The sequence below is a fragment of the Battus philenor genome, unplaced genomic scaffold (assembly GCF_028537555.1).
Source record: "Battus philenor isolate CCGP_79_NKW_IND1 unplaced genomic scaffold, ilBatPhil1.0.hap1 SCAF_17, whole genome shotgun sequence".
In the NCBI taxonomy this organism is placed as follows: domain Eukaryota; kingdom Metazoa; phylum Arthropoda; class Insecta; order Lepidoptera; family Papilionidae; genus Battus; species Battus philenor.
The window spans coordinates 8,562,825-8,574,991 of NW_027181679.1; the positions used below are offsets into that span (position 1 = coordinate 8,562,825).

The window sequence follows — 12,167 nt, forward strand, 5'->3', positions numbered from 1 at the left end:
TAGAACACACTTTTACAAAGTTACACTTTAATTCAGAATACTGGTAATATTGAATTTGTGAAATTTTACATCAAAATGAAAGGTAACTTTCGTGCGCTCGTGAAAAGTTATTGTTTGAATGGAAGTATGTTGGGTTTAAAATATTGTTACATATACCCTGACTGTGTAACAAGGTAACAGCAAACTACAATTTTATAATAAAAATTAATCCGTAGTTAGAAAGGCGATCAACATTATTTGATGAGTTATTTTTATTAAAAAAATAGAAAAAAAAATGTTATCTTTCCGCAGATGCTTCTGGTCAATAACTATACTATTGAGTCTATCCGCTGCTTGTCAGCTAGGCATGTTTCTATACCTACGCTTCTTGGAGATGCCGACGCAAATAACAATCGAGAATCAGTTCGAGCACGTCGACAACATGCCCTATCCAGCTATAATAATATGCTCGCCCACTCAAATCACAATCAGCAGTACGGAACGTCTAAGAAAAACTTTGGTGTAATAAAATAATTATTCTCATTTCATACCCGACCCACCGTCATCTTTTTTTATAAGTAGAGGTCTAGTTGGATATCATCATGGCAGCTTTAAATGGATGAATGTATAGCTTGTTTGTTTGCAAATAGCTTTTTAGCGATCACTCTAAATTTGTTACATTAATTCATTTTTCAATTGGAATGAAATGATTCTATCAAGTTATCACTTACACAACTTGTAACTCACAATAATTATATACTATGACTATCAGCTAGTTCTTTTATGAACTACTAAAGAGGGATAAAGTATAACCCCATTTAAATTACCGCCTTATTTTAGTATAACTAAACAGTGCATTTCAAATTTGATTAGATTTCTCACTTGAAACCTGCACTAGATGTTTCTATAAAGATATGATAAAATTTCTGCAACATTTTATGAGAGGACCATAATTTAGTCATTTAATATATGTCTTTCAATAAAATACGTAACGAAAATATTTTGTTAATAATTAAATATCATCACCATATATATATCCTCGCTTCAAAAACTGGCTCGCAATATGAATATTCTTACCAAATTTAAAGTCTATAATATGTATCTACATACATAGATTCTAAATTACAGAGACGGGAATCTGACTTTCGACCTACATGATGTAATTGATCAATTTCTAGGCTTCCATGGAATTTTTAATAAACTTGATCTTAATAAATTAATACATTTACAAGATATCATTACACAAAATCGCTATAGTGTAAGTATTAACACCGTCTGTCATGCGTTTTGTATAGTTTATATTAGTTTAAAACAAATGATTATGAACATTGTTTTAGACCGCCAACGTGCTCGGCTTACTACCGCAACGCTGCGAACAGTTTCTCAAGCGTTGTTACTTCGAAGGGAATTTATTTGCCTGCAAAGAACTGTTCGCTCCTGTACTCACAAAAAATGGGATGTGTTGTGCTTTCAATAGTGCGTATGTGTTTAAATACAACAAGAGGTATTATTTTCTTATTTTTGAAAAATAAAATAATCAATACATATTTAAGAGTAGAATTTAAAGCGCAGGCGTAGGGAGGGAGGTTCTCTATTATAAATCAAATGATTTATTATTTTGTGAAGTAAACTTGTGCCCAAGTACATTAACAGATTCCGCGGTCAATTTTTGAGGTGGCAAGGCGCAGAGGTCGTTCAACTTAAAACCTCTCTCCTTTCTTAATCGTTGGTCGAAGATCACAAGTTATCAATTGGCGATAACACACCTAGGTTCAATTGCGGCAACTACACGTTCACTATTAAGGAGCATATATAGATAGATATTCAAAGTTATCCCATTCATTTTCTATACGAGTATACGTATCATATCTCGTATACGACGCTACACAAACTACCGTTTATACAAATAGATTCTTCAATAATTCTTTTCAAGATGTACACAAGTAATAACAATAAATGATCCGAAATGGAAAATAATACGAATAAAGGAGAAAAAATAGTTAAAAGCAAAAAGAAGAATCTGAGTTGTTTCTCATTCAATATATTATAATATAATTCATGTTAAATGTTATAATAAATAATTCGAAGCTATTTTAATTAACTCTGTTTCAATTAGGAATTAATATAAAAAAGAGTTGATATCCTAGAAAAAAATAAATATTCTATCTTATAGTTCCATATAGAGTCGATGAAAGATATACTTTCAAATTATAGATATCTAATTATTATAATCGGTCTTTATATATATATATATATATTTATATCTCCGGAATGTGTATCATATCGATCCCTTTTGAAGGAGAATTATTAGTTCTTTTTCGATTGCTGTTCTGCGTGCTAAAACAGCTAAAAATTCAGCTAGCCAACCACCTCTCATTTATGATTATTATGACGTTATAATGTAAAGCCTTATTTAAATTGAAAGCTACAATCTATACCAGTATCAATTGAATATTTCTTAATGGCGGAATTATTAAAATATTTAAATTCAAATTGAGAATATCAGAAACATTTTTACTTTTTAACAGGATCGAATTACAGTTAAAATGTTTTGTAATGTTAAAGACATGAAATTGTTTTTTAATATTGGATTTTCAAATAGTGTTTATTAAAGGATATTTTAAAATTATATTTCTAATTATAACTTTTCTTTACTTTAACATTATACTCGAAAAATATGGCATGCTTCTGAAAAAGAGAAATTAATCAGTCATTAAAGTTAGAAAAAAAAATGGCGATGTGCGGACAAATTAGCGACTAACGCGTTTTCCCAAGAACCTATTAAACGATAACAACAAAACTTCCTCAAAACGGACGTTCTAAATTGTACTTTTGTTTTTTGCAGTTTTTAGTTTCATACTATATATAAAGCAGAAAACAATACACTCACAGTTCATAATAATTCGAATGCCGAAACTATACATAAATACTGTTGTAATAAAATCCTATGTATAGACGAAGTACATAAATTTAAATTTTTCCAGAAATGAAATAAAGCGTGATTTCATTCCTCGCATGGTTACCAAATCAGGGTTTTTAAACAAACTGTCTGTCGTGACGGATTCCAACCCCAACGACGCAGTGACTGGTACCGTGTTATACGCAGGAGCATCTTTGGTAATTTAACATTTAAGCGAAGCTTTTCTATTCAGCGGTAGTAAGTTCAATACTTGTTACAAATCCGTACAAAATATTATATATAATAATAACTTGCACATTTATTGTGTATAGGTAATGTTTACGGACTGCAGCGATTTTCCCGTGAGCGACGAGTCAACGATTGTTTACTCGAACACCGAAGTCTTTCATATCCTCTCAGCCTCGTTCACTTACTGTTCTGATGACGTGCAGCAACTTCCCGTATCAAGGTCTGAACGGTTAATATTAAACATTTGCTAACGATACTAATTTCCAACAGAAGTCTAATGAAATATTTTATAAGATTAGATAATATAAATAATAGCATTTCAGATATATTTTTACCTGAACCAATCTATAAAGAATCGCGAGCCAAATTCCTGACAAATACTAAACATAAGTTCATAGTTTTGTGTTGATTTTATTACGAGTAGATTAGAGCCTATAACAGTGTGATTAAAGCTTTAGGAACTCCCATTGAAAGATATTTAGTGTTTTCAAGTTTGCTTCACGGTGCAGAGACATAACCGTAAAAGTGCGTGCGCAATAACTTAGAAAGAGTACTGAAGTGAATGTTGCAGACATCATGGACTCAAAAATAAAGTGTTCAGATACTTAAGATCAAGCAATTTGACGTGCTCTCAGATTTTAAATTAATTTTTAAACGGTATTCGTAAGGAAGTCGACGTTATGGCGACTTGTTATCAAGAATGGAATGAATGGCTCAAGATCCAGAAGTTGCCTAACTTTATGAATCGCCCCTGTACTATTTTCCCCTGGCAATAGCAAACGAAGAAGAGAATATGTTGCAGTAATTAATTATTCAATAGTGTATAAATCACGTCTGGCCTTAAGCAAAGTGGAGTTTAGATGGATGAAATAGTTAAATACGTACAATGAATGGATTATAAAAATAGAAGCTACGGGCTCAAAGATAAAATAATTAGATCGAATTTTCCTAGTGGTTCCTAGGTATACGGGATTGCGAAAGTATAATTTGTAAAAAAATATGAAAAGATATCTTTTATTATGACGGGAATACCACATTGCACGCAGAAGGTATGGCTGCTGGGGTTCTGAGATTCTGGAGTGGAGACCATGGACCAGCAAGCACAACTTAGGGTGACCACTCACATGATTAACAGATAACCTAGGTGAGGTCTTCATAAAACGCTAGACGCAGACCGCTCCAACCAGTCTTGCTGGTCTATAGTGAAGGCCTATGTTCAGACGTGCACGTAAAAAAGTTATTAATGGTGATTATGATGAATATCAAGATTTAACATTTTTTATGTTTTCATTTAATAATATGATATATTTTTGAATTTAAATATGATTTAAATCTATCACAGTTTTTAAGCGACCAGTTAATTATGAGACCGTGTTGAATATCGTCGTCCTTCCAGCCGTCAGTGCTATTTCGAGAACGAGCACCCCCTGTCGTACTTCAAGCAGTACCGCCGTACGGACTGCGCGGAGGCGTGCCGTATAACAGAATACGAGAAAAAATGTCAATGCACTCTACCCTATGTGCCCGGGGCGAAGGAGCACCGAATCTGCAATCTCACGAGCTTGGACTGCATCCAGAAAAAAACTTGTAAATTAATAATTTATATTTACACTGTTTGCATGTTGTTTTGTGTTGTAATGTTTTTAATAAACTTCCTTTAAGATGATCGTAATAAAATACATACACCTTTAACATACTTTCATAATACATTACAGATTAAATAGTTTTGTTCTTGGTTCTAATTTAATGATATTTCAGTCAGAAGACAAATTAAAAATTGAGTACTGAATTCAATGTTATTAAATATAGATAGGAACACGACTTTCATCTTCCGGTGAGGATTTTGATATACAAAATCTTTCATCATTCATCTACTTAATTGTAAAAATAAATTTTATAGAAATACGTAAAAAAAAACTTTCAAGTTTATTTATGAGCTGAAGACACTAACTACGTATCACCTGTAATATGAATTGAATAACTAAAATTGATGATCGTGAAATAAATTACAAATATTTTAATAGTGAAATATTTTTGTAATCAAAAAAGTTCATGAGAAGTTATATTAAAAAACCTTTGAATTTTATTCTACGAGAGCTTGTTAAATTTTATTACAAGAATTCGTATCTATTCTATTAATCTACAGATAAAAGTATAATTTTCTTTATAAAATGAACTAAAGAATCAACGTTTTTTATATTTTAGATAGAACAGTATAGAGGTATAAAAATTTTCGATAATGGAGTGCATTCTCTTTCAGCGAAAATATCCATTCCGAATAGTATAAAGAGGTGCCAATGCCTAAGGAACTGCGTATCTCGGGAGTACCATGTGGAGTCTATCGTAGGTAACCTCGACTCCGCAGAACATTCGATTGCAGAGTTTTAGTGAGTATCTAGTATAGTAGAGTATCATTTTTCAGTATGTAACGTTAATCATTAACCTTCCTGTACCCGCGCTAAATAGTGTAACACCTATACCCGCACGGTGTAACGGACCGAAACCTTAAAATCTGTAATTTTAATTTTTTGGAAAAACCTATTGGAAACTTATATTGTATTTAACGCGCGGGTATAGGAAGGTTAATGAAAAGTCTGGTGTTAGGAAAATCCAAGTGTAATAATACTCGTATCTTGTACTATGAATATCGAAGTGTTCACTCGATTACCAGTTGCTTACAAAAACTACATTGGCTCATTAGGTATTAGGTCCATTATGAGGTGAAATCTTTGCTTCTCTCATAGTGGCTCTACCAAAACTAATACACGACTTCGCGGAATACATTCGCCGCCCGATCGTCGCTTCGCTCGACATTCGAAAATCGGTCGTAATCATGTCTCAAATCTTTATAGTAACTTTAAATTCCGGTTTTACTGAATTCTCCAGCTCAACATACATTACACTTTGAGATCCGGGTTTAAACCGCGAATTGCATTCGACGTTACCGAAGCAACGGTACCAAGCTGGCTGTCAATTTCCCACTGCCCATACAAAATATTGACTCGCAAATTTCCGGATAAGCATGACAGCGCCACCATTTAAACAAGTCACCTTACTTGCAACCACCACAAGCAAGTGTTCAAACTACAGAAGAGTGGATGACTAGCTTGGAGAACAATGCAGAAAAATACGGCCTTTTTAATGAGCACTGTCATTTAGTTTCAGCATTTTGAAGGTGGTTAGCTTAGAGACGTTAAGAGCGCTAAGCCTTTGAATAACTAGGCCTGAGAGCTCTCTAGGAAACAATCGCATAGGTTTTTATGTAGAATTTTGAATGGATTAAACCTTATGGTACGGCTCTTGCTTTCATACTATATTAATTGTTCAAGGAGACTCGTTAAAAATGCAAACAACAAATTTAGAATAGTTGGTATATATTCATAAATATATATATTTCATTTTATCTGTGTTAAAACGTCATTATGCACACACACTTGTTTTTTTTAGCTCTGGAATAACATATAACGACAGCACAACTGTAATGCATTTTTATTTTCCCGCTTCTGTATATAAAAAGAACAAACAGGAGACAGTGATATCTCTCATCGACTTAGCCTGTGCGTATTATTTTAAATATTACTTATATTTTCTTAATAATAAGATATCCTTCAGAATCAAAAGCTCTGAGAGCTGTAAACAAGTTATCAGATAAACAATTAGTTAACGCAAAAATTGATGCTTTGTTAAAATGTTACATAACACGCACTGGTATAGATTGTTTCAAAATTGTCTTGACGTATTTGTTCCTATTACTATTAATTTGTTTATATCTTATAATCGCCATTACATAATTTGGAAAAAAAAAAACAAATTATATAGATACGATTTACATAGTGATCCGTAAATTTGATCCTAAAATATGATTGAAGAATTTGATTGGTCTATACACACTGTGAAATATATTAAGTCATTCAGTCAATGCAAGTTTAAATTACATTTTGACGGGTTTTTTTTCTATTCACTGGGTGCAAAATTCAGTAACAAAACAAGTAATAGCAACCAGCCGGACACTAAATGGAATGGCTAAACAAATATCTACAAATGACAACCCAAACCGAAATCCTCTCGTCGGAGCACTAGAGCATAATCACTTCATGTGACAACCGCGGAAACGATTTAACCCTTAAATGCACGACTTTTATTTATACTTTAAAAAAATTATCTTGCAGATAAGTAAACTAAAATGCTGGAAAAAATAGAAAAAAATCTATATAATATTTTTTATACTTACTTTTTAAAAAAAAAACTTATGTTGCAGATATACAACACTATGCATTTATTCTTAAGTGTAGTATTCATTTTACGATTAAGTGGTATGTTGCAGTTTTACATCATTATGCATTTAAGGGTTAAGAGATCGGCGGCCTCCCTATTGCGTGAAATTATAGTATGTAGCGGCCCAAGCCGAAGCGCCCTCTGCGTTGTGAAACCGCAAAGCTGTAGAATATACAAATAATTGTGCAATTGTGAAATTCCTGTTCTAAAAAAGCTTTTGTTCTTGAGGGAAAATCATCTGGGCGTGCACGATGACCCCTCACGTCGTCGTCTTTTGTGCTGTTGTGAGTGGCCCTGGTAATTCAAATTAAAACTTTTTTTTCTATTCTATTATTATTTATCGAAACTAATTCGTTTTTGTAGTTATTAAGACAGATGTAAAAACAACGTCCGCTATTCACTTATGTCGTGTATAATTTTTCGTCTCTAAAAAAAACTACCTTTTTAAAATTTATAGTTAGGCAAGAGAATTAAGTAAATAATTTAACACTACATAAATGATTGATAATCTCTGATTAATTTTTTATTTTGCAGCTAACCTAGGCGGTGTTTTTGGTCTATGTCTAGGTTGCAGTTTCATCAGTTTAATAGAGATATGTTTCTATGTATATATAGCTATCAAGAATTTCATGCGCAAGCGCTAAAACAATAAGCGAAATCACAGAGTCCATTAGTATTAATTATATCACAAACTAGGTTTTTAATTTTTTCCTTTTAAGCTGTATATTCGTTTATGTAAGACTTGTAATTGAAATAAAAAAAATTTATATGACTTAGCGTTTTATTTTTCCCAGTATTTAAAAAAAATTGAAATGAAATAATCAAATCATTAGAAGAATCATAAAAGATTATTTATAATATATGTTTTAAAAATGCAGTATTCGTAATAATCAGGCTATTTCTATATTTAACATTTTCTTTTTGACAAAATATAATTTATTTTATTCTCTATGTTGTATTAGAACCATGAAAATTTTACCAGTGTTATACGCACATAACATCAAAAAGAAGGTCAATAATATTGAAAGTAGTATATTAAGTATACGTGTTGTTGAAATCTTGAAAAGTTGGTGATAACATTTAACTTGAATTTATGCAGTTTTTGGCGCCATTAACACTTGTATTTTATATGCCATAAAGTTATTACATATGCAAGGCATTCTCCTGTAGTTAAATATACAACTTTCCTATAACAAATAAATTACCTCAATTTAAAGTCTGAAATGTTTGGGAATGAAAATAAAAAAAACAAATTTCCGGTGTACGTAAACAAATTTATATTTTCCGATTTAAATATATAATATTTGACTACAATTCATTCGACATGTTTCAATAATTTTATCAAATATATTGCTTTGCTAATTTTCATGAAAAAATACAAAAGTACTCTACAATTGCGATGCGAAAAAGTTTCTAGAAAAAATTACTTCTCTCTTATTATCTAAATTATTCATATTATGCGTAATATTTTGAATGTAGACTAATGAAAAATTGTCATATGTAAAAAAAGTACAGGCAAAATCCTCCGTTGCGCTCTGCAACGAGCGGTACTAGTGAAAATATATACTAAATAAATACTCCATTTTACTCGCCTTCCATCCCAATAATACTTTAACGGAAATAAATGGCGGATAAATCTAACTCCTAATATAACGATAATAAAATCAATTTTTGGCTTAGATTTTAATTAAAACTACGATAAAGCACATAAAGTAATAATTTGGTCTAAGTTATGCGTTTTATAATAAAATTGTTAAGTGCCTTAAACTAATTATTGCCTTACACTACGTATTGTTTAATTCCAGGAGTCATTATTGGTACCAACTAAACGACTCATGTCGCTCGCAGGATATATTTTTTCACAAGTTCACAAACATTATATGCATAGGACCAAAAATCATAAATTCAAAAATATAATAATATTCCATAAATTTATAAGAAAATTTCGATATAAATAATGTGAGTAATAAATTAGACGCAAGTGACACGAGTCAAATTACACAATAAGGGATCGCCCCCGCGGTCGAGAGCAAATCACTGGACGTATCACAAATTCCTTAACAATAACGATCGATACACTACCTGTACCTAATCCAATGGAACGGTAAGACTTCACATCGACATTGAGCTAACTTACATTCAATATATTAAACCTTTAAGTATTATTGCTGTTAGTCGCTTGGTTAACTAATCTTTTCGTATCTTTAATTATTGTATTCCGGAGTAGACGTAGCGAATGGCACGAAGTTTATTATGACAAAGTACTACATTGCGTACATTCAAGAAAATTTGTGCCGCTATAAACGTGCATCGGATTCGTAAAAGAGATCTTTTACACGACTTACATTATAAATACATTTACTAGTCTAGCCTCGCTAGATTAAGCACAACACGAAACAAATCCCTGAAATGCTTTAAATAAAACTCTGTTTTATTTTAATACATCACAATTATTTCTGCGGGAATACAAATCTGTTGTATAAAAAATATTTTTTTTCTCATATAGTATAACAGCTCATCAATTGACTTTCAAGTTCTGGCAACACAGTGCCAACAGTACATAGATACATTACCATGCTACTACTATTAATTATAAATACAAAAGCACATAATGAGCAAGTTACGTCACTTAAATATAAGAGCTACGTAACGAATAGCGGAGTAGCCCGCAGCTGGGCTGGAAATACGCAGAAACTGTGTCAAGAAGATTTCCATACAGAAGTACAGAAGGTTTAATGAAGATTCGAATAAATAAGTATTGCGTAGACACGAGAACTCGTTACACGAACTAGGTTCGCTGGGAGCCGGCCTGTACGTCACACGTAGGGCCCAGTAAGGCACACAGCTTACAAATAAAAGCGTTCGGAAACCGCCTGCCGACTACAAAACTTTATATATATCAACTACCGATATCGGCGACTCTGCGACATTAATTAAAACTATCTGACAATTTCGTTATTCAAATATTTCAATAAAATACCACAAATGAAAAGGTTTTTTTTTTAATATTTCCACAGAATATACTCAACAACGGTATAAATACAAATTTCACAGATTTAATCGTTGTTATTTAAATTCAACAAGGCCATCGATAATCACATATTATTGCTATAAATTACACGTATAAAAGCGACAATGAGCAGAGCTCAGATATCTGCTTTTTATAGAATTCAAGAGTTCTTTGAAAAATTATCCGAAACATGCGGTGGTGTAATATTGTAGGTCGCAGTACATGGGAATCTGTCCCTTCAGTCGGTGAGGATAGCGTCGAAGGCGGCGTGCGTTGTTCAAAGGCTGACCAGGCTGCCGTGGTCAGGGGAGGAGAGGTCGGGCGCGGCGCGCTGCTGCTGCGCGCAGGGGTGCGGGTGCGGGTGCACTGGTGTGAGGCCCGTGCCCCCCTCCATCAGGCTATCGAAGTTGAACGGGATGCCGTTGCTTGGTGTACTGATCTCGATGCCCGGGATCTTATTGTTGCCCAGTGCTTTGCTGTTGTGGATCTGTAAAAATAATTGACAGTCTGAATGCTGTATATTTTATATAACTAGAATCATTAGTTTAAATTAACAATATCGGTATTCAAGTAAACATTTACGTGCACATTTTTATATTATAAATAGTTAATTACCACAAGCACGTAATGTTGATCTACTAAAAAGACTCAACGGCTGCTCTTAACAAATGAAATTTGTCACCGTTTAATAAAAACATTATATCAACCATATCAATAGTACTCAAATGATCATGGTATATTTATAATTGCATATAAAAATTTAAGCAACAAACCGAGTGCAACATATTTTGATCATCTAAAAACTCTTAAATGCTATAACCTAAGAAAACGTGACTATCATCATCAGGATACTTTAATGCTGATATATCAGAATTTTAAATGAAACCTACTGTTTATTACCCCTCGTAAGTATTATAACAGTCTCCAGGTATATTTGGGAGCAAAGGCCCCAAAAGGGGACTGTAGCTCAAGCTTCCATTCGATACACGGCTACATAATCTTATATGTGAAATTAGTGATCTGTTCACATTTTTTTGTAGCTTTGTATAACACAGATACAGTAAGAGGTTTACCTGCGCGGGCGTGAGGCTGACGGGCACGTGCAGGAAGTTGGGGCGGTTGGGGCGCGTAGCGGGTGGCGTGTCTAACGATCCGCCGCTCGTCACCACCGCCGGGTTTGCCGCCGACAGCATTATTCTGTAACAAACGTAGCACCTCGTAAATATCACATTCTTTATGCGAGAACAAATCGAAAATTTATCAAGATAACAAATTTGTACAATTTTATTTTTTATTGACATAGTCATTTACAACACGCGACTCATATTTCTTACTCATAATAGTCGGGGTAAAGTGCTTGTGCATTTTGTATGAAAATATGAGACAATTTTTTTTTTCCAATTTTACTAACAAATTACTATAGTATTTAGGAAGCCGGGAAGGCTCTGGATATCACAACAACAGCGCCAGCGTCCTGACTATCTTTGAGGGAGGCTTCTTGCCTTGCAGTGCGTCCTTTGATTGACATGATGATGACAATATTGGCATAATGCCGTTGCTTTAGAAATTTTGAAAATTCAGATCAAAACAGCAAGGCAAATAGTTTAGACAGTCTTTTGATAACATCATTTTCATATATGATCAAAACCAGCCAGATACGAATAGTAAATCCAAAGCGATTTAAAGTTTATACATAATATTTGCGAAGACTTTCCCCGACTTAATCAAAGCTTTTAATTTTTTATTGGCATGTTG

General features: G+C 33.0%; 2 protein-coding genes across 4 annotated transcripts in view; one reads left to right on the forward strand and one right to left on the reverse strand.

The window, feature by feature from the left end:
• Positions 1–373: 373 nt before the first annotated feature.
• LOC137920051 (sodium channel protein Nach-like) lies at positions 374–5,515 on the forward strand. The gene is made up of 6 exons (XM_068763282.1): positions 374–499; positions 1,317–1,483; positions 2,964–3,096; positions 3,211–3,347; positions 4,524–4,714; positions 5,388–5,515. Exons 1-6 carry the CDS (start codon positions 374–376, stop codon positions 5,513–5,515), a joined length of 882 nt encoding a protein of 293 aa, XP_068619383.1.
• A 3,147-nt stretch (positions 5,516–8,662) lies between these two features.
• Positions 8,663–12,167, reverse strand: part of kay (transcription factor kayak) — a 45,009-nt gene continuing 41,504 nt past the window's right edge. For all 3 annotated transcript variants that reach the window (XM_068762958.1, XM_068762959.1, XM_068762960.1), the window contains exons 4-5: positions 11,486–11,609; positions 8,663–10,899 (exon numbers count right to left, since the gene is read on the reverse strand). In XM_068762958.1, coding sequence (XP_068619059.1) covers positions 10,690–10,899; positions 11,486–11,609 — 334 coding nt within the window. In that variant the 3' untranslated portion in view covers positions 8,663–10,689. The remainder of the gene's footprint in view (positions 10,900–11,485; positions 11,610–12,167) is intronic.